General features: G+C 35.5%; 1 protein-coding gene across 3 annotated transcripts in view; it reads left to right on the forward strand.

Annotated features, from left to right (window-relative positions):
- LNX2 (ligand of numb-protein X 2) overlaps positions 1-24,318 on the forward strand; it is a 73,585-nt gene that overhangs the window by 30,509 nt on the left and 18,758 nt on the right. For all 3 annotated transcript variants that reach the window (XM_063102530.1, XM_063102529.1, XM_063102531.1), the window contains exons 2-4: positions 6,135-6,651; positions 18,372-18,619; positions 19,723-19,922. In XM_063102530.1, coding sequence (XP_062958600.1) covers positions 6,245-6,651; positions 18,372-18,619; positions 19,723-19,922 — 855 coding nt within the window. In that variant the 5' untranslated portion in view covers positions 6,135-6,244. The remainder of the gene's footprint in view (positions 1-6,134; positions 6,652-18,371; positions 18,620-19,722; positions 19,923-24,318) is intronic.

Here is a 24,318-nt window from a genome sequence, read left to right on the forward strand (position 1 = left end):
TTTTGCCAAAAGGGGTTAGGAGACACACAGCTAAGTGTACTGAATTAGTTTTGTGCAGAAAAAAAGTAAGAAAATTGTAAACGTAGAATTGTTGGTAATTGGTATTTGATAGTTTTCCTTCTGGTGTACAATAGGAAATAAATGTTAAGCATAGAATTTACGTAAAACTCCTATATGATGTTAAACATTTCTATACAGCTGAATATCCAGGTATGCTTCTTCCAGTAGGAAAAGGCTCTGGGGAAAGAACTTTATTCCAGGAAAGACAGACTCCTACAGCAGGGATCATCCCAACATTTTGCCGTTTTCAATTTTTATTTTTTACAAAAGGATTATTGGTTATTGAGTGGTATTTCTTGTGAACGAAGGGTATTAGAACCTTTTAGTGCTCTGTACCAATTATTCATCCCATTCTCTTTCATTGTTTTCACAAGGTCAAAACTGTTTTCACAATGCCTTTCTTGCCTTTATCTCTTACAAGCATCTGGTAGAATTTTCCAGAACTCACACGTGATCTTACAACAGATTAAAAACAGAAACAGATGTGAGACTCCAGATTTACAAGAATGTAAAATAACTTTCTTCTCACTGTAATTTTTATTTTAGAAAAAAAGTTATTGTTCATAAAAATGTTAACCTACTGGGGTTATTGTTTTATTAACAAATGAATATTTAAATATTTTAATTACTAGTACAGTAAATATGGGCAATATAAACAAAAGCTGTTTGAGATCTTCAATCATTTTTTAAACAAACTTTTTGAGATAATTGTAGATTCACATACATTTATAAGAAGAAATAATACAGAGAGATCACATGTACCCTATACCTAGTTTCCCCCAATAGTAGTATCTTGTGAAACTGTAGTAGAGTACAGTATCAAAATCAAAATATTGACATTAAGGGCCAGCCTGTGGCTCACTCGGGAGAGTGTGGTCCTGATAACACCGAGACCACCGGTTCGGATCTCTATATAGGGATGGCTGGTTAGCTCACTTGGGAGAGTGTGGTGCTGACAACACCAAGTCAAAAGGGTTAAGATACCCTTACCAGTCATCTTTTTTTAGTTTTAAAAAGATATTGACATTAATACTGTCAAGATATTTCCATTACTGCAAGGACACCTCATGTTGCCCTTTTATCCACCCCTAACACTTCCTTAACCCTTGGCAACCACTAAGTCATTTCTGTAATTTAGTCATTTTTAAAATGTTATATAAATGGAATAATACAGTATACAACCCTTTAGGATTAACTTTTTTCACTCACGTAATTCTCAGGAGATTTATTCAAGTTGTATGTATCAATAGTTCAATCCTTTTTATTGCTGAGCAGTATTCCATGGTATTGATGTATCACAGTTTGTATAGCCATTCACCTGTTGAAGGACATCTGGGTTGTTTCTAGTTTCTGGCTATTAGAAATCAAGTTGCTATAAACATTTGTGTGCAAGTTCTTGTGTGAACATAAATTTTCACTCTCTGGGATAAATGCCCAGAGTACAGTAGCTGGATCATATCATAGCTGCATTTTAGCTTTTTAAGAAATGCCAGACTTGTCCAGAGTGGATAAAGGGATGCTGAGGTGAAAAAAGTTTGACAACCACAACCACTGCTTTATACAAAGGCAGCCATCGAAACTAATATGTGACATATACAATAAAAAAATTTTCCAGGGCCGGCCTGTGGCTCACTCAGGAGAGTGTGGTGCTGATAACACCAAGGCCACGGGTTCAGATCCCTATACAGGGATGGCCAGTTAGCTCACTTGGGAGAGTGTGGTGCTGACAACACCAAGTCAAGGGTTAAGATCCCCTTTCTATTTTTTATCATAAAAAATTTTTTAAATTAAAATTTTAAAAATTAAAAAAAAAATTTTCTTGTGTTTATTATCAGGTAAGGAAACTGTTTTCCCCAGCCTTTTGAAGATTAAATAGTTTTTTCAAATATTATTCTTTGTTTGTTTGTAAATTACAAGGTAGGGTTCAATGTGTTGATTGTATTGCAGTGCCACAACAAAAAAGGTGCAAAGTTTTCTTCTGTATTTTTATGTAGTTATGTATTTCAGGACTCATACATTACAGACTCATGTATGAGCCTGAGAACAAATTTCTTTTTTGGTGCATGTTATGTGCCAAGTGGGAATACAAAAGATAAGAAAGATACTATCTTTACCCTCAAAGAGGGGAGGAGACAGATAAACCAACGTGCAAGTGGTAATTGCTGAAATGATGGTGTGTGTAATGAGCAGCAGGAGCATAAGGGAAGGGAGGTGCACCTGAGAGGAGGAGGCGGCTGAGTTTAAGCTGAGACGTAAGCAGTGAGGAGGAGTTTGCCAGGAGGACATGAGAGGAGAGGGTATTCTTAGACTCTTGGCATTGATGAGTCAAAGGAACCACAGATATTTCCTGTCTAACCATACTTTGGTGGTAACCCTTAGCTTATCATCTTTTTCCCTAAGCTGGATCTCTTAGGTTAGAGCCAGTGAGGACTCTTTAAGTCGAAGTCAAAAGTAATATCAAGAGAAGTGATCTGAATAATACATAGGTTTGGAGTATGCAAATTAATGGTAAAAATTTGTAGTTCTTTCTGATAGTCTTTGTGTTACACCAGGATATTCTTATCTTATACACCAGAAGAACAAGCATGTTAATCAGAACTAGAGTTAGGGAGTAAACAGAGTCTTATAAGTCCCTTTCCATTGCACTGGTTCTTTTACAAGATATTATTTAAAATATATTGTAATAATCCCAACCAATTTAATAGCTTCCTTCTCTTTACAACCACAACCACTGTGGTTGTAAATATTGCTAAACAGATAATGTAGTTTGTAAAGATACACGTTATGCTACATTTTATCTTTACATTTTGGGAAGTGTTTATTTAACTTGTTTATTATTTTTTGAAACTGTGCTCATTGATATTATAGATAATATCTGAAATCAAAATAACATATAAACCTGCACATGTCCTCCTATATATGTAGATATAGTTCTGGTCACCTAAACCTGCCATGAGTGAGCATATTGTCACCCAGTTGGTCCTTCAACATTTATTGAGCTTCTCCCCTGTGGGAGGTTCAGCTCCTAGAGCTCGTAATTGAGTGAGGGACCCCAGCGTGAGAAGTAGTGTAAGGCGGCATGGTGGACTTGCACACAGAGCAGGAAGAAAATGATCACTCAAGGCTGGGACCAGCGTGAGGAATTGGGGATTGGAGAAGCGGGGCCAAGCTGCCTTTCTCCTTCCAAAACTCACACAAAAGCTTTTGTGAAATACCATTCCCCTTTCCTTAACTTACTTATTAGGCTATTTTGAAGCAAGAAAGAACTATGTTTATCTTCTCTCTTACTAAGTAATTGAACTTTTGTTTCTTTATCTTTAATAACAGCTAACACTTAAATTGCATCTACAATGTGCCAGGCACTGTTTAAAGCTCCATATATATAAACTTATTTATTCTTTATATTGACTCTTTGAGATAGGCACTGTTATTACCCCCATTTTCCAACTGAGAAGGTAACAGACACAGAGGACTGTAGTAAGGTTGCAAGGCTAATAAGTGACCCAGCAAGGATGTGACCCCTCAAACCAGCTCTAGGGCTGTGCTCTTAACTACTTATGCTATATGGACTCACAGTTCTTTAATCAATATTTATATGCACATATTAGTGATCCTTTCATGATAATTTTCATTTAATGTTTGTTTTATGGTAATCTAGAGGTATTTCAGGGGTTGGGATAATGCAGTTGTTATTTGGTATTTAAATGGAACATGTTAATTTTCCTTGTGAAAAGATTTTGTGATAAAATGAAAATAGTCAAAGAATTAAAGTTATTTAGAGATTTAAAAAACAGTTAAAATATAATAGTCTTAAAATAAATGCTTTCTTAGTCATGGTGGGAGGCTAGAATTGCAGTATATTTTCTTGAGGAAAAGGAAAATTAGAATAAACACTATCACAAACAGAGAAGAATAAAGGATATGTGAATTTTCTTGCTAATTGAGTAGGAAACAAGAATCTGTAGAAATTCTGTATTAAAGTACCTAGCTTGAAGCAGTCTGTCTGCCTGAGATATGTGATGTTTCTCTACTTATTCCCAAGTACGTTGCACTGACATTAAAAAAGTTATGATGCTCAAAGGGTAAAGAATAAGCCTTTGAGGTTTTTTTTGGGGGGGGGGCGGTAAGGGGATCGTAACCCTTGGCTTGGTGTCGCCCGCACCGCGCTCAGCCAGTGAGCGCACCCGCCAGTCCTATATAGGATCCGAGCCTTGGTGCTCCCAGCGCCTCACTCACCCGAGTGAGCCACAGGGTCGGCCCAAGCCTTTGAGTTTTAAATACAAGAAGTGTTTGCTCTCTTGATGTTGGTACTGATAGGAGTTTAGATCACAGGCTGCTATTATTTCTGTTTTATTAGGTAGTTTTATAAAACATGATTTATCTGAGGTCAGCTGTTCCACCTGAATCCTATCCCATTCCCTCTTAATTTATGGCAGTTATTGTTAAACCTGTTAAAAAGTTAATGTTCGTTTTTCTACTAAATAATCCAAATAAATAAACTAGCAAATGCATATATATGATTGAAGGAGAATTTTGTTATTGAAATACAAATACTGGTAGCATCAGTATGGTGTCCTCCTCTTTCCGTTCTGTGGCACGGACACTGTTTTAGAATTCCCCTGCCCCGAGTACATTTCCTTTGCCCCAGATGTTTTACCTGCTTCAAATTCCCTGAACGTACTATGCGCCCTCAAGACCCTGTGACTTAGCTGATGCTCTTCTGCCCGTTATGCCCTTGTTTATTTTTTCCCTCTGGCTAATGCTTCCTGTCACAACTCAGCGGTCCATGTTTTTTCCACTTCTGAAAGTATTTCCGGCCACAAAGCCAAACAGAGTTAGATGCCAGTTCTCTTCATCTTTCTCCATAGTCACACAATATCCTGTGCTTAACTTTCTTAGAGTACTTATTACACTGAATTTTAATAAAGGGTTTTCTTAACTGTCCTCTCCCTACCTCTCCTCTATCTGTTTTCAATGTTTGGCACACACTAGAGGCTCCACAAATATTTACAGAAGAAGGAATACAGAGAGCTGCTGCCTGTGGAGTTGATTTTTCAACCCTTGGTGCTTCAGCAGGAGGAAGTATGGAAACTGATATGAGGGGAACATTCCCGGCTAGGCTTGCACTAAACTGAAGGAGGAGTGTTGTATTGGAGAGGACACACACACACACACACACACACAATCACACACACTCTCACACACTCACACTCACACACACACTCTCACACCCACTCACACTCACACACACTCTCACACACTCACACACACACACACACACACACACACACACACACACACACACACACACACTCTCTCTGCTGCTCGAGTAAGCAAAACCAGATGGATGTGTGGAATAAAATGAGGTAAATTTGAAATTTATAACACATCTTATCTGTTTAATTGAATTACAGCAGATTTTTTTTTCTTTTAATGTAATAAAATAGTATTTTACTTTGTGAAGTTTACACAGATGTTATTTTTATGTACTGTGGAGATGTATTTTTCTATAATCTGTGTATACAGAGAATATTCAGTCATACATACTTCCATAGTGCAAAGGTTATTTTTATTAACAGATTGAATTATCCTTGAGACTACATTTCAAAGACAGAATCTTTGGTATAGTACTATAAATGCATAAAATCAGTCAAAAGCAAAGAACCATGACTGGAATGACAAATGCAAATGTATTACATAATATACCTCAAATTGCATTATTAGCACACAATGTATATTGTCCTTAAAACTACCACTGAGCAGTTAAGTATTTGGGGTTTTCAGTCAGTGAAACAAATCAATTATTTCTTATATCACCCTTGTAATATATTGTGTCTTTGCTTTTAATCACCAGTTATGTTTTCATCGAGTACTTGCCAGTGTAAGGCATTCTTCTTGGCCAACTAACAAATTCATTTATTTCATTTTTTATTTTTTATTACTCATTTATTACCCGATCTGCACTTTAGTTTTTTACTAAAGAAAAAAAAAAGTTTACTAGTAATATGTTGATACATTTAACCTATCTTGATTGATATTACTTTTTTTTTTTTTGGTTTGTTTTGTATACCTAGAAAAACGGACCTTGGCTTTAGTGAGATACATCCCTGTCTATTAAAGGAAACCAGACCTTAAGTGGAAGACTAACATATGAGGATACGGAAATTGCTTCAGTTGATCCAAAATGGGGACAACAAGTGATGAGATGGTGTCCGTGGAACAGACCTCTTCTTCCTCTCTAAACCCCCTGTGTTTTGAATGTGGCCAGCAGCACTGGACAAGAGAAAATCACTTATACAATTATCAGAATGAAGTTGATGATGACCTAGTCTGCCATATTTGCCTTCAGCCTCTCTTGCAGCCACTAGATACCCCCTGTGGACACACATTCTGCTATAAGTGCCTCAGAAACTTTTTACAAGAGAAAGATTTCTGTCCATTGGACCGGAAGAGACTTCATTTTAAGCTGTGTAAGAAGTCTAGTATTTTAGTTCATAAACTCCTAGACAAATTATTAGTTTTGTGTCCATTTTCTTCAGTGTGCCAAGATGTAATGCAACGCTGTGATCTGGAGGCACATCTTAAAAACAGGTAAGCAAAAAAAAGAAAGAGAAGTAACTCTTTAAGTTTTATGAAATGGTTCAAACAAAAACTTGATAAAAGAAACACCAAAGCTCCAGTAAGTAAATGGGCAAATTGATTACAATAAATAAGTTGTATGGAACAGTATTTAGCATTATTATTTGTCAAATACCGTGATGCGGAAGTACCATTTTATACCTATTAGTATAGATTATACTATATAGGTATATACTATTAGTATTTTTGCTGCTATAATATAAACTGTTATATTCAAATGGGTAACAGGATATAATGATAGGCCCTTTTTACAAGGCAGTTTGGTAATTTGTTTTAAAAATTGTAAATGTAGGGGCTGGCCAGTTAGCTCAGTTGGTTAGAGCATGGTACTGATAACACCAGGGTCCAGGATTTGATCCCTATACTGGCCAGCCACCAAAAATAAACAAATAAATAAAAATGTAAATATTCTTTAGATTATTAACTCAAGGAAATAATTCAAAAGAAGGAAAAAGTATATGTGAATATGTTCACGGCAACATTGTGAGTAGTTTGGTAAATTGGAGTCAACTTAATTACTTTAAAAGTGGGGAAAGGTTAAAAATACAATGATACGTCAACTCAGTGGGATATTATGCAGCCAATAAAAATGATAATTTTTGTGGCAACATAGAAATAAGTATGCATGATTTTATTTGCTACTGTCTTGTAAAGATTCTGTGTTCACAGGCTAGACTGAGCAAGAAATAAGGGTTGGAAAACTTTAAACATTTAATGGAGATTTTTGTTCTACTAATAAAAAGCTTTTTAAAGGGTTAAGTAACTTACTTAGCTATTTGATGAGTTTCATAATTTGATTTTGGTAAAAGATTTGATCTTTAAAAATATTTATACCCTTAGGAAGGGTTAAAATACATCTCATGTCTGTAGAATTACATAAAATGACAGAAAGAAATATTGATTTCTAAACTTCAGATTAAGCCACTCATACAGTATAAACCTGTAGTAATCTTGATTGCTGTGAAAAACTATGCATACTACATCACTGGATTTAGATATAATACTATACCATATATGGTATTGAAAGCCTTGTCATTTTATTTACATATAAATCATAGAATTGGAGATTATCTAATCTCTTCATTTTACAAATAAGAAAACTGAGTCACAAAGATTTAGAGCTAGTTAATGGTATAGTTAGACTTAAACTTCAATATTCTTGTTCACCATTCTAATGCTCCATGCTGACTCTTATCTACCACAGGTAAAATCATATTCTTTATTACTCTGTAGTAAGAGTTTAATATACACATGTTCATTCTGATCCTAAATATCAGCACTGTAAAGGATTCCACTGTACTCATTAGAAATAATCACATGAGAAAGAACAACAAAGAAAAGAATGAGATGTTATTAAAATGTTAGCAACATTTAGATTTATAAAGAAAGTGTTTAAATCTAAACTGTATTGTTTAAAAATAGGAGCTCAGAAAGGGTAGGATAGATAATCTTTTGAAAATGTATGTAATGTAGCCTTATATTTTTGTGTATTTTCTGTCACCAGCAGGCACAGAATCTGAACATGATATCAGAGACCTCCTGGAAATTGACATCAGACTTTTGAATATACTATTCTGGGTCAGTTCTAGTTATGGCTGAAGAATAATTTAGGCTTCTTATTTCTATCAGTAGAACTATCCTTTTTAGGGTATAGGATTGTTTTGTGAGTCTTTTATAAACATCAGTTATTGGATGTTAGAGGAACTGAACAAAGCCTCAATTCAGTTGCTTATTATTTTGAGAGCAGTGAGATAAAAATTTCACAAAATTTTATTAGTATTCATTTAACTGACATGCATACAAGAATTTAATGTGCAATTGAAGTATTACCAAAATTTTCTATCAAACCATTTGTGATGATGATATAAAAACTTGGGAATTGCAAACTGTCCTTTCATTTACAGGTTGATGAAGGCTGCAATTATATCCAGTTGAAAGTTCCATTTTCTAGGTGTGCTTATTAATATTTGAGTTACTAATTTAGTCATTTCCAAATTCTTAGGTCTACTGTGTGGAAGATATAATGAAAAGGTGGATGATTGGAAACAGCGGTAATTTGTCTAATATAAACAGCTAAGAGTGATTGTTGAGTATACAAATATAGAAAGTTATATTTTAAAATTTAATATGATTTTTGATGAACAGTCTGACCTTTCTCTAGTCTCTGTATTAAAAATATTGAAATTCAGATACAAATGTTTATTATCTTAAACTAAACTCTAAATAATATAGTTCATTTGTTCATTCATTCAGCAACTATTTATTAACTGCAATGTGCAGATACTGTTCTAACTGTTAAGTAGTCTCTGCAAGCTGGTAGCAAGTTAGAATCTACTAATAGGTTATAAATTCCTTTAGGGCCAGGACAGTGTCTTCATTAGTCTTTGAATTCACTTGCCCAAAGTTGACACTTATCTAAGGTTTGTTCAGTTAAATTGTTGATCTGTGTTCTGGTTATCCACTGCTGAGAATCTAACCACCCCAAATACAGTGACATAAAACAATAAGTATTTGATTCTTCTCATGGATTCTAGAGTCAGGAATTCAGACAGGACACAACAGGGATGGCTTGTCTTTGTTATATGGTGTCTGGGCCATACCTGGGAAGAGCCAGGAACTGCAACAGTTGGAATTAGAGAATCTACTTCCAAGATGGCTTCTTTTTTCACATGTTTGGCACCTTGATAGGGATGACTAGAAGCTTGGACCCAGCAAGGACTTAGTTGGAGAGCCTACAGATAGCCTTTCCAGCATGGTGTCTCAGGGTATTTAAAGTTCTAACATAGTGGCTCAGTGTTCCAGTGAACAAAGCAGAAGCTGCATGGCCTAGTATATCTAGCCTTGATGTCACATGGCTTCTCTTCTGCTCTTAAACTTCGTTGGAATCAGTCACAAGCCTACCCAGATCCAAGGGGAAGGGCCTAGGCTTCACCTTGTGAAGGAAGGTCAAAAAATTTGCAGCCATGTTCTAAAACCAACAAAAACTAGCAAGAAGAATGATGTCATGAGGCATAGAATATGATTATTATGACTGTTCGTAGTGGGTATATCTGTACACAAACTTACTTGTTGGAAATCGGTAAGTTTTGTCTGTCAGTTTCATTGAAACACATATTCAGTATCAGCAACAATGAGTCATTGTATAAAATCATGTGGCTATTGTGTGCCTTTGTTCTTGAATTTTTAGGATTTGGAAATCCTTTAATTATTGGAAGAAATAGAGCATTAGCAGTAGTTTGCATAAGTTTGGTAATTTCAAGTTCAAGGTCACCTTCCCTATTGAATGAAATTTTACTCTCAAGAGATCTGTTTCAGTTTGAGAAAAGTTCATGTTTTTCTCCTACAGATGAATGAAAATATTTATGAAAAGTAAATGTTTTTAAATAAAATTACTGTTATTAACAGATTATATATTATTAAAACAATGAAGAATTTTTAAAAGATATGGGCAGTGTTCATTTTTGAAAGGAGAAATAAAGCCTTTAAGAAATAGTCTGTGTATTGCACTAAATATGTAGCACTTCAGTATTTACTTTTTGATTCTACCAAGCAACATCAACTGTAGAGCATTCCTTCTACTCTCCTCTACCCCTCATCCCCAACCCACCCTCAACAATTTAACATTTAAAGCTTGTGGCAAATTGTAAATGTTATTTTTTTTAATTTGTTATGGCAAGGTTTAGAACCATTTTTCTTTTCCTCTTAAAAGTTATACTTTAATGCTATATAAAAAGTTTGTACAATAGAGAGAAAACCTTTAAAGAAGTCTTTTTTCATGCTGAGACCTTTTCTAGTTCATCAGATGGTTTTGAAATCTTTAAGGATCAAGGTAGGCTGAGTCAAGGTTACACGTTTAAGTTCATGCTTTAACTTGGAGGGAATTTGTGTTTGGCACATTTTTACCAGCATTGTTTCCTCATGTGTGGTGTAAAAAGCAGATATAAATTTGCAGATATACAAGAGGTCTTCAAAAAGTTTCTGGAAAGATTCATATTATTTTACAATTTCATTTTTCCACTAACTTTTTGAAGTACCCTCGTATTTACAAATCATGCATATGATAGGGCTCTAGTATTCAGAATATATAAAGAACTCTTAAATCAATAAAAAGACAAATAATCCAATTTTAAGTGGGCAAAGATTTTGAATAAATATTTCTCCAGAGAATATGTACAAGTGGCCAGTAAGCACATGACAGATGCTCAACATCATTAGTCCATTTTTATATTGTGTTATTTGTCTAAGTTGTAAGAATTTTTTATATATTCTGGATACTAAACCCTTATGAGATATATGATTTGAAAATATTTTCTCCCATTCTGTCAGTTATCTTTTCACTTTCTGATGTCCTTTGAAGGCCAAGCAATTTTAATTTTTATGAAATATAATTTATCTGTTTTTTTCTCTGCTAATAGTTTTGGTGTCATATCTAAGAAACTATTGCCTAATCCAAGGTCACAAAAATTTACACCTATATTTTCTTCTAACAGTGTTAATAGTTTTAGCTCTTACATTTTAGTCTTTGGTTCATTTTGAATTAATTGTGTTGGGAGAACATAATGTATATTATTCAGTCCTTTAAATTTTATTGAGGCTTTTTTATGGTCTATCCAGGAAAATATTCCATGTGTATTTGAGAAGAATGTGTATTCTGCTATTGATGAGTGGAGTGGTCTATAGATGTTTGGTAGGTCTAGTTGGTTTATTGTGTTGTTAAAGTCTCTTCTCATATCTATTTGTTCTATCCATTATTGAAAGTGAAATATCAAACACTTAAGTATTATTGCTGAATTGTTTATTTCTCCCTTAAATTATCATTTTTTACTTATCTATTTTGGGGCTCTGTTGTTTTGTGCATTTATGTTTATACTTGTTATATCTTCTTGATAGATTGAGCCTTTCTTTCATCATTACAAAATTCCCATCTTTATCTCTAGAAAGTTTTTGTCTTACAGTCTATTTTGTCTTAAGTTAATAAGCTCACTGAGCACTTTTTTGGTTACTGTTTGCATGGTATATGCTTTTCATCTTTTACTTTTGGTCTATTTATGTCTTTGAATCTGAAATGTGTCTCTTGTAGACAGTATATAGTTGTATCAGTTTTTTTTTTTTTAATTCATTCTGCAAATGACCAACTTTTAATTGGAGTGTTTAATCCATGTAAGTTAAAGCAATTACTGGTAAGGTAGGATTTATGTCTGTCATTTTGCTGTTTCAGTATGTCTTACGCCTTTTTTCTTTCTTTATTCCTCCATTTCTTCCTTCTTTTGTGTTAAATAGATATTTTCTAGTATACCATTTTAGTTCCCTTGTGACTTCATTTAATTAAAATTATTTTCTTAATGTTTATCCTGGGGATTACAACTAAATCTTAATTTATAACAATCTAGTTCAAATGAACACCAGCATAATTTAATTAGTGTATTAGTTAATGTTCTTCAGAGAAACAAAATCAAGGGGAGATTCACATATTATAAGGAATCGGCTCATGAGATTATGGAGCCTGAAAAGTCCCACAATCTGCTGTCTGCAAGATGGAGACCCAGGAAAATCAATGGTGTAATTCAGTCTGAGTCTAAAGGTTGGAGAACCAGGGGAGCCAATGATGTGAATCTCAATTTGAGGATGGGAGGAGATGAGATGTCCCAGCTCAAGCAGTGACAGGAAAAAAGGGACAGATCCCTCCTTCCTGCACCTTTGTTCTATTCAGGCCATCGATGGATTGAATGATGCCCCAGCCACATTGAGGAGGACAGTCTACTCTTTACTTTACTGATTCAAATGCTATTCTCACCTGGAAGCAACCCTACAGACACAGCCAGGAACTGTTTAATCTGGGCATCACATGGCCCACTCAAGTTAACACATAAGATTGCCCATCACAAATAGCATACAAAAACATTGCATATATATATACTTCCATTTCCTCCTCCCTCCTGTGTGCTGTTATTATACAAACTACATCTTTATACATTATATGCCCATGAACACAGAATTATAATTATTGCTTTATATAGCTGTCTCTTAAATCAGATAGGAGAAAAAGAATCATAAACAAAAAAAAGAAAATACTTTTATGCTGTCCTTTTGTATCTACCTTTACTGATGCTTTTTATTTCTTCATGTGAATTCTAGTTACTATCTAGAGTCCTTTCACATCAGCCTGAAAGACTTCTTTTAGTGTTTCTTGGAGGGCAAGTCTGCTAGCAACAAACTTTTTGTTTTTGTTTATCTAGAAATATCTTAATTTCTCCTTCATTTTTGAACAATAGTTCTGCTGGATGTAGACTTCTTGGTTGACAATCAGTCTCGCTCTCTCTTTCAATTATCCTACCGCCTTGTAGCCTCCATGATTTGTGAGGAGAAATGAGCAGAATCTTACTGATAATTCTCTCTATGTGATAAGTTGTTTTTCTGTTGCTGCTTTGAAGATTCTTTATTTTTGGTTCTTGGTTATGATGCGTCTAGGGTGGATCTCTTCTAATTTGCTTACTTGGAGTTTGTTAAACTTCTTGGATATGTAGGTAAATATTTTTCATCAAATTTGGGGAGTTTTTGACCATCGTTTGTTCAGTTATTCTTACTGCCCCTTCCTCTTTCTCTCTGTGTAGGATTTCCCTTATATATATGTTGATACTCTTGATGGTGTCCCATAGGACCCAAAGGCTCTATTCTCTTTTTTTCCCCATTCATTTTTTTTCTTTTCTTCATACTGGATAACCTCAATTAACTTATCTTCAAGTTCATTGATTCTTCTTTTTATTCAAATCTGTTGCTGAACTTCTCTAGTGAATTCTTTGTTTCATTTACTGTACTTTTTAACTCCAGAATTTCTGTATGGTTCTCTGTTATAACATATGTTTGTTTATTGGTTTTTTTTTTTAGCAAGACATCATTTTCATATTTTCCTTTGGTTCTTTAGATATGGTTTCCTTTAGTTCTTTCAACGTGTCTAAAGTAGCTGATTTAAGTCATTGTCTGGTAAGTCCAATGTCTGAGCTTCCTCAGGGACAGTTTCTGTTGATTATGTTTTTCCTTTTGAAGCCATACTTGTTTCTTTGCATGTCTCCTAATTTTGTATTGAGCACTGGACTTTTTAAATATATAATGTGGCAATTCTAGAAATTAGATTCTTCCCCCTTCCCAAGATTTGTTGCTGCTGTTATTGTTTGTTTGTTCAGTGACATTTATGAACTAATTCTGTGAAATCTCTCTGCTTAGTTAGCTTACTGGTCAGCTAATGATTGGCCAGAGAATTCTTCTATGCCTGGAACCAATAAATTTCCCCATCTTTTCAAGGGGCTCTGTGTGTATGATGGGGCATGGAGGCAGTTGACAGCTCCACCTTAGCCTTCATTTTCTGCCTTCACAGAGCTTCAGTGTCAGCCAGAAGTGAGAGCTCAGGGCCTTCTCAAGTCTTTTCTGTGCATGCACAAAGCCCTGGACATACCTGAACCCTTATGGACATTTCATTCCCCAAGTTCTCCTTTTAAACTTTTTGGGTAGCCTTTTGTTTGTCTGCCTTAGGCAGCCATAATCTTAAGCAGTTGCCTCTGATTTTTGTTTGTTTGTTTTCAACAAATGCCCCACAGTGAAAAGTCTGTTTGTACTGGGTACACTCTAAATCAGGTCAGGTAAAGACAGCCTTGCAAGTGGAGTCCTCCAGGGAACAAACAGGTCAGTTAATGACAGTTCTCTGGGAGTGGGGCTTTGAAAGCACTCCAATCTGGTCTTCCAAAGGCTGCCAGACTCCTGGTTTCCACTGTGATGTGGGCTATTGCCTTTCCAATCTACTGTGGAGCTGGGGAGGTAGAGATGGGAATAGGGCAAATTCACATGTCACAAACCTCCTTGTTCTTACTGGGAGTCGGCCATTTTTCTTGAATAAATGCTCTCTGGACTGCTGTAATCCTGTGGCTAATTTCCAGAGTTTAGAAATAGTGGGTTCTGATCATTTCTTCCAGTGTTTGCATTGCTTTTACAGAGGCTTTTCAGATATCCTTAATCTGCCATTTTTGCTGATGTCACTTGAATTGATTTTTGTATATTTTACTCCATGACTATTTTTATCATTTTTCTTGATTCTAAAATGTTCACCTTCTTCCAGTTTCGCTAAGTGTCTGGCATTGTGTCGTACTTAGCATGCATCATTTTATTTTACTTCTGCTACATTACCACCAGCACTACTAATACATTACTGATAATAATATGGTGTATTCTGTCATGCTGTATTTTTCCTAATGTGAATTAGCTCATACACAGTTGTTATCAGGGAATGATGTCACTATAGCATAAATCAAGTTAGTTCATATGTAATTTTTCCTCCATAAGGAGAGCCAAAATAGTGGGAATAAAGGTATAACCTTAAGCAGGAAAGGAAAAATCCCTGTTTGGCTCTTGGCTGCTTCAAGAGCCCTTCGGTTTTATTTTAAGAAAATTGAAAAACACACCTGCTTCTAAAGATCCCTCCCTAGGGAGGTGTAGCCTTCCGCCTGTGGCAGGTTGTGTTACTACAGTCTCAGAGCAGCCCGCTGTCTCAGAGCTGCACTTCTATCTGCGTGGTCTCAGCACATGCCTACCCTGTTCTGCTTAAATGTTGCCATGCATGTCTATTCTGTTGTTTTTATTCATTTCTAATATCCTCTATGCTAGTCTTCTGCTACACTGAGTTACCTCCTTGAATAAACCAAGTTATCTCTCCTCCAGTGCCAATTGCAGTTTGTGTTATTACCCTTAAGTGCTCCATAGGTTTTGTTTTTGTTTGTTATTTATGTTTGTTTTTTTAATGATCACTGAGGCCCTTCTAGCTTTAGTATTCTATGATTGTATTTCTAGGTACAAGTTTGCAGAATAAATTCCATTTATGTTTTCCTAAGGCCTAGAAAAAGGCTTCATATGAATGAATTTAGTATGATAACAGTGGAAACAGCAGAAGCCATGGAAGTCAGATCTGAGTTTGTTTGGATTTTGGCTGTGCAATTTAATAGTTACATGATGTTGCCTAAGTTGTCTTAAGTTCCCATTTGTAAAGTGGGGATAATAGAGTGGTTGTGAGGATACAATGAGATAATGTATATAAAGGTTGTTACATAGTGACTGGCGCAAATTAAACACTGTACAAATGGGTTTTTTCCTTTCTCTTTCAGTTCCATGTGTTTATGAACTTGAGGTCTCTGATGGCTCTGAGCTGTCTGTGGTCGTGAACTTTTCTTTGTTCAAGCCTGCTCTGATCTGCTTGTTCTCTAATAGTTTTTTTTTTAAAAATAGCTTTACCGAGATGTATTTCACATATCATAAAATTTACTTATTTAAGGTATACAGATCAGTGATTTTTAGTGTATTCACAGAATTCTGCAACCATCATCACAGTCTAAATTTCAGAACATGTCCAAGACACAAAAAAGAAACCCCATACCCATTAGCAGCTATTCTCCATTCCCAGATGCATCAGTTTTGAATGGTCTATCCCAACCCTATTTTTCCTTGAGCCCTGTAATTTTTAGTGTGTAGTTTTTGTAGAATGCATATATTAAGTTAACAGAAATGCTTGTGTTATAATCTGGGCTTTTGCCCCCATCACTGAAAATGTTCTTTCTGAGGTCAGCATGACCCTAATAATTGCCAAATCAAAGAGACACTTTTTGGTCCTAATCTTATTGGCCCCTTTTGTGGCACTTGCACTATTGGCCACTTCTTCTTTGTTGACCCTCTTAATTTTCCTTGGTTGTTTGAAGGGTTTTTCGCACAGTCTCCTTCTGTCTAGTTGTTCCATCCCAGTCTGCTCAACTGGTCCATCTTCTTTAAATATGGGTGTTCCCAAAGGTTCTATGTATACCTTTCGTACTCTAATGCTGGATAATTTTAAAAATATTTTATAGGATATCATTTTTAATATCTTTAGTTATTGTTAGCAATGTTCTGTCTTATTGGGAATTGAAGTATACCTATTTCTTCACCTCTCTAACAACTTTAGGTTTTCCTTTTTATTTTTACCTGTTTAATAACTATAACATAGGCCTTATAATTAGTTTGTGGGGGTTTAGAGTTGTTAGCGTGGCTGGTTCCCAAGTATTCACATCATGTTTGTATTCCCTCTTCATTTCTTGTTCCTGGTCCATTTTTTCCATTGAAGACTAGCTGTTGCCCATATGGGTGTTTTTGTATGATATATGTTTTTGAAATTAAATCTGTCTTTTCACTCACAATATTTTTATGGTCCAGGTTTTGCCTGAACTTTTTTGGATTAAAATATTTTTAAATGCATTTCTAATTAAATCTGCTAACTTGACAAAAGTAATTTTTTCCATGATCTAATTCTCAAAAATATTTGTCAGGCCCTTGCAAGAACATTCCCTGGAGTGCTGCAGAACCATACAAAAAGAAAAATCAATTGTCCCTCCTCTTAACAAGGTGCAAGAGAAAACAGGAAATGAGAAAAAGGTTGAATAAAGAAATTTTGTAGTGATCTTTTTCAAGAACTTGAAATCCAGGATTTAAAATAAATGTTTAGTTCATGAGGAAAATTTTATTACTTTTATAGTTAAGGGATAGTTTTCAGCTTTAATGATATTTAATCCTGTACTTAATTTTGTTAGAAATTTTGGATTTTTAAAAATATTGATTGATATGCAACCCTAGGCATAAGGACGCTCATCCACCTTACCTAATGTTATTGTACCTAATAACCCCAGCACTGAAAGTAAGGGGTGTCTGTGGATTGTGAGGCTCTAGCTCACCTTCACTAATCCCCTTGTCCTCCTCCCACTCTTGAGACTAGATGTTATTAATCACTGTGCCCAATCAAGGTGTCAGATGGAAGGGAACTGGCACCTTTAAATAATTTCTTATATCTGTTGTTTAAAGCCTTTATTTAAATGTTTCATTGGTTATGAGTATAAACAAGCATCTATCTGCTCTTTTTGTTTGCATAAATGAGTAAAAACAAGCAATTTAATGGTTCTTATTTCTTGGTGCTTTTGTAAGTTTCCTGAGTACTTGGAATATATTCTTTAAGTTACATATTTGTAATTCCACTATTGCAATTCTAATTTTATAGCCTATGTGATATGTTTTTGTCTCCTTCCATGCCTATTGTAAAGTAAATTATTTGGGCCTTTGCTGAGCCTTCTTGAAAGTTGTAAAGCCTCAAAAGTATTGCTACCTACTAATGAATGAGTGTGTAATGTGGCCATGAAGAGCATAGAGGCATGGTGGCATACTCAAGGTCTAAGTCAGGATGCAACCTTGTTGTTGTGGAAGAAGACTGCTGATTTCTGCTTCTGTGAAAAGAGCTATGCCATTTATCCTGTAAAAAAGAGCTATGTAATCAGCATGTCAGAATCATACTTGCAATATACAGACAACTATTGGGGCATTTTCTGGGACTATTAAGTATATACCTGAGTACCATTTTTTACTGAAGTATTCTTTGAGATGTATACCACACAATTGTTCACACTAATATCTTTTGCTGTTCATTTGTTTGCCACATAGAGTGGTAAGAACTTGGTTTGAGTGGAGATTAGGATCGGAATTGTGTACTACTGCTTATTAGTACTTCTAGGTTCTTTTTGCAGAGAAGCCATTGCCACTTTTGTTGTGGTACAAGCTATTAATCTCCCCTTTTCTTTCTTTTTAAATCGTCTGGAAACCGTCTGATATTCTTTTTCTAGGTGTCCTGGAGCTTCTCATCGGAGAGTTGCTCTAGAAAGAAGAAAAACCGGTAAAACTCAGACCGAGACTGAGAGTGAAAATGGACCCACTATAATAGATCCTCCAGGTACTTTATCACCGGAACCGGACTGTTCGGGGACAGGGACAGTGCCCGCCGAGCGGAATGTGACATCAGCAGCTCTTCCCGTGTGGACTGAGGAGCCTGGCCTCGACAACCCTGCATTCGAGGAGAGCGCCGGCACTGACAGTATGTCGGTTCAGCTCCTCCTCGTGTGTTTCCTCTATTTCCTTCCTCCCTGCTGCTTTCCCAATATGTACTTTTTCCTCTTCAAAAAAAAAAAAAACTTTATTGAGATATAATTTACATAACACATCACTTACTCTTTTCTCAGTTCTAACAATTTGCATTATAGAAACAAAACATACATCTTACCCCGAAGGAAGGTGATCCTTCCCGATCCCATGAACTCATTGGTCATTCACATGTTCTTATTATTTGTGTGTATGTTCAAAACTTGTTTGCTTCTTGACATAAGGAATCAATAACGTCAAGAACAAAAACAAAAATAATAGCTAAAATCAGATGCTTACTCTGTGTCAGGCACTTACTGTGTTAAGCACTTTACATGTATTCACCAATCAGATGCTTAGAACAATATTAGGAGATTTTTTTTCAATAAGTAAGAAAACTGAGGCTTGAGGAGATTAATTGTTCAAACTCATTGAACCAATAAATGTCTGGGCATATGTTTGAATGCAAGATCACGCTTCTAACCATGACATTGCTCTGGCACCAGTTGCCGCTGTCACTGTGCAGCCCATCAGAAAATAAAGCCTGTCATCAGAGACCTCTTGGTAGTTGGCCCTAGATATTTACTTTTAAAAATAATTTTCTTTTTAAAAATTCTACAAATTCAAATTTTCCCTCCCACAGCTATGCCCTTTTTCATCCCCTAAGTCTCAGTTCAAGACTCACCTTTTAGGAGCTTGATGTGGCTACTCTCTCAACACCTGTGGTAGAGTAGAGACCACAGAGTCTTTATATTGCCTGGCATTATTTACAATTATTTCATGGTCCAAACATCCTGTCATGTAATATTTCTTAATTAGGTCACTTGTCATCCCTAGTGATCTGATACATAGTAGCTATTTATTGATTATTTATTGACCACCTTTGGAAGATTTTTAGAGAATCTTAACAAGTAGATTTTTTTGTCACTCTGTTTCTTGTCCGGTGGTATTGCTTATTTATAATCATCTATTAACATAAGATGATTTATTTACCTGAAAATAATCAGAACAAAAACGTTATTTTTCTTTTCCCTCTCTCTCTCACTTTTAACTTGGCAGCCGCACAGCAGCCACTTAGTTTACCAGAAGGAGAAATTACCACAATTGAAATTCATCGGTCTAATCCTTACATTCAGTTAGGAATTAGCATTGTGGGTGGCAATGAAACGCCACTTATTAACATTGTTATCCAGGAAGTCTATCGGGATGGAATCATCGCCAGAGATGGGAGACTCCTTGCTGGAGACCAGATTCTTCAGGTATCAGTTTAATTATTCTGTTAACTTGTGCTTTTTTTTCTTATTCATAAGTTTAAAACTTACAAAATTGTGATATTATGGAACTTGAATTATATAAAGGTTAATTTTGTTTTATTTGCAAAACAGATCAAAATTTATCTGTAATTTCACCTATTTCCCAATATACACGGAATATATTTTTTCTTCCTACCTATATTTTTGATCCCACATGTGACTCAGCACATGGCACACAGCTCTCTGGGTTGGCTAGACTCTTCCTGGCTTGGATTCCATGGGTGGCTATTCCAGGGCCACCTTCATCCATGCTGAAATTCTTTTATCTCATTGGCTTCATCCCACACCCAGTTTCCCATCCATCTATTACCGTCATTGTCTGATTTATCCTTTTCTACGCTGATTACTAAAAATCTAGAAGAGACAACCATGCAGCATAGTTACTTATAACTTATACCACTGAATTTAAGATACAGTTCAGAAATCTTACAGTCATCTGTTATTGACTCCTTAATGCCCTCTCCTCAGCAAGCTTCCTAATTCTGTGTTTTCAATAACCCCTGATACTATCCTTACTGTTTTTCCTTTCAAAAGACAATCTTTAAGAAGAAATAGGTAGTCCCAAAAAAGAACTAGTATAAGTCAAGATATTTTATTAGGGGTCATATGGAGACTGAGGGGACGGGAATGGTAAGACTTCTACTGTATAGGACTGGAGTTTATATGAATAACTGGCCTGGACATTTGAATCATACAACTGTAATGATAATGGAAGCTAAAAAAAAAGAAATGGATAACTTCTAGGAAGAGAGAGAAGAAATATTCGAGAACAAGAAAAATGCCTTCTAGAAACCCAAGAACAAGGACTCTTCCTTTCTTGGATTTGTTGTTTAATTCTTGACCATGCTCTGTTGATATCTACTCTTACTTCCATCTTCCCTGCTACCTCTCTATTCTAGGCCTTCACTACTTCATAACTCATTTAGTAGAATACCGCATCAAATATCCCTTTCTCTCATCTCTCCTCTGTTAAATCTGACATGGTCACTACCAGGTTAATATACCTGTAACCTGGCTTTTCTTGCAAAGATTCGACTAGAGTGTCAAGTCTAAGCTAATTATTCTAATAGTCAAGGCCCTCCATGGTCTCTTTTACAAGCTGTCTTCTTAGTCTTGGCTCGCTCTTTTGTTTCGAGCATACCAATTTATTCATTCCTTGCAATGTTCTAGGCACTGTACTAGTTGCTGGTGATACATTTAAGAGCAAAATACTGTCCTGTCCTCATGGAATGTACAGTCTCTTGGGAGAGCCAGTCCAAGCAATCTTCTTGCTTCTCTGCAAACAACATATTGCCACATTCCAACCTGTCCTTATCTTGTGCTCCAGTTTGTTAGCTGGCTTCCCAGGTGCATCCTCAGACATCTTTATTCCCCAGACATCTTGACACCTTAGCAGATAAGACCAGGAGAGCCAGAGAGCCCTTTCGGCAGCCTATGTAGTGTTCTTTCTCTCTCTCACTTCTGATCTTTCTAGCTGTAATTTAAGTGTACACTTATATTTGTGTTTTGCTTTTTGCTACGAGCAATGTGCCAGCATTGGATATTAACGTTTTTATATATTCCTCATTCTTTTTCTGAATTTTAAAGGTAAAAATGAATGCTTTGTGGTTATTTGTATTTTTTTTAATATAACTGAGATTAAATAGTTTTTCTAGTTTTGATTACTAATATATTTCATCAGCAGGTTTTTTACTTTTCTGGTTTGGAGAATTGTTTGGTAACATAACTGAATCTTTATACCTAAATAAAATTAATTATGTGAAATTATAGGCCATATTTTTGGGAATTAATCCAAAGTTTAAAAATCTACATTGTAGAAATTCCAGTGCATTTTTATTGTTTATGGAGACATACATACTGGTAACTCTAATAATGGCAATCATAAATCCAGTTTAATGATTTAAGTTGATAGGAAAAGTGCGAGCACATAATCCGATTAATAAATTCACAAAGGGTTTCTCCTATTGTGAGCCCTGACTTCTGGTTAGCTTACAACTGGTGTGTGGTGGAGCCAGTCAGTTAAAGCTACATCCTTTTCCCAAATGTAGAGAAGTATTTATGATCATTCAAAAGTGAGCACTTGGAAAGAGGCCTGTTTGGTATTTTTCACTACCTGGTTACCTCCAACTTTGTACAAACTGGGTAAATAATATAGTGAGCCAATTTGAAAATCCCCAAGAGGTAGTAAGATGGTTCATTTGCAGGTCAGAGAGCTAGCCTATGATTTTATTTTAGCAAACTATTTGCAGTAACAGTGTGTGGCTTTGATTTTCCCACATTAAAATATACATGTACGTACACACACACACGCGTTATGGTATTCAGTAGCCTCTTCGAAAAGGAGAATATGCCCTCATGATCTTTTACTGCTCTTCAGAGATTCATGTACAGCCTTTTCAGCAGTTTGGAAGAAAAAAACAGTGCTGTTATAAATTACATCAATGTTATTATTATTAAAAGTAATATAACTTTTAAAACATTAAGTATTTCAGTTTGAGCAGAGTCATCAGTAATTTTCTTGTTTTCAGTTTTGAATGAAAATAATTACAGCCATGTGTCGATTGTATTGATAAAAATCACAGCCTAAAAATGTGATTGAATTTACTATGCTGATACTATTTTTCAAAATCTAGAAAGAGTATTTTATTTAGTCCTCTGCTTTCTCTGAATTTCACTGGCAACAATGTATCTGTGGAAGAAAAATCTCTTTCCAATTGTAGGATATTTCCAAACCTACTCCACAAAGGTTATATGAGGCTACATGCCTGCACATGGCTGGAAAATATAGCTGGATTTCAGCTAGACATTTATTGAAGTCATTTGTGATATGTCTGACTGAATATAAGATGGAAAAATGTGAACCTAGATGTAGGTAGCTTTTTGGCTGAAATCCAGAAATGATGATTTTGACTAATGAATCTATATCATCCTGGTTTTTTAGAAGCTGCCTTGAAGTTCTGTTCTTGACCCTATATTCAACATTTTTATCAAGTACTAGGATGTCTACCAAATGTATAGCTGTTGCAGACTTGGGAGAATAGCAAGTCTGTGTATGACATATATGAATTTGATGACTGAATTTTAAAAAATGTCAATAGGCCAAAATCAATAGAATTCTAGTTAGTAGTGTTCAAAACTATCAATCAATCCTAGATAAATAGGAAGGGAGAGGCCTTGCTTTACATGGATTTATATGAAAAAGTTTTAAGTATTTTAGGTGATCACAAACACCCAACCCAGAGCTTGTCACATAAGAGATGTTCGGAAAATGTTGATTTCATCTCAGACTGATTCTGAGAAGAACTCTAATTGTGATAAATGCTAAGAATTATGCTCATCTCTTCTTGTAAACTAGATGAATAATTGAAGCTGGATATATTTTCTAAGTGATGTTACATGTCTAAGGATCAGTCAATGTATTAGTCCATTTCTGTTGCTTATAACAAAATACATAGAATTTCCCACCTACAACAGTTACATTGAGGGATTAAGCTTCAATGAGGTTTGGGAGTGGGGGGCATCCAATCTACAGCAGTCACTATACTTATTTCAGTGGTCTTGGGGAGAGAAGGCAGTGTAGCAGGAATAGGAACCATGGGCATTTGGGCCACTTCTTCATGATGTGGGAAATCCTATTATGGTAATTGAAAGGTGGAGCCCTGTAGGGGTGATTGGATTGTAGGACCATGCTGTAGTGAATGGATTAAAAATGGTGGTCAGGGGCATGGTTCCAAGGGCTTTAAAAGGAGAGGAGAGTCTGTCGCTCTCTCTCTGCTCTCTCTGCTTCCACCATCTTGCAATGTGAGACACCTGGGTCACTGTTGCCCCCATCAGATGGACTTCGGACTTCCCAGCCTCAGAAACTGTAAGCAATAAATTTTGTTTTCTTATAGATTACCCAGTTCCATGTATTTTGTTATAAGCAACACAAAACAGACTAATACACTATACTTATTTCAACATTATAAAGCTTAACAAATCTTACATGATTATCGAATTATGTTAGTGTATTAGATGTATATTACATTTGTGTGCTAAAGAATTAGAGTGAAATTATAATTATCTACTTTAAAGTTAGTCATCTGAAGTAAGGTTGTGTTTCCTATATGTGTCACTTTCCTTAAAACAAAACAGTGTATTTTTTTCTAGCTTAAGTGTATTTCATTTGAAAAAGCAAATTTGTAATCCGGTAGAATTTCAGTTTCTTTTCTACTAGAACTAGTATCTCATTAACACTTGCCATATACTGATGTTGTCTGTTCATTCTCATACCGATCCTGTGAAGTAACTAGTAAACACATTATATGGATGAGGAAACACACTCAAGTGAGTTGTGGAATTT

The sequence above is a fragment of the Cynocephalus volans genome, chromosome 7 (assembly GCF_027409185.1).
Source record: "Cynocephalus volans isolate mCynVol1 chromosome 7, mCynVol1.pri, whole genome shotgun sequence".
Classification (NCBI taxonomy): Eukaryota; Metazoa; Chordata; class Mammalia; order Dermoptera; family Cynocephalidae; genus Cynocephalus; species Cynocephalus volans.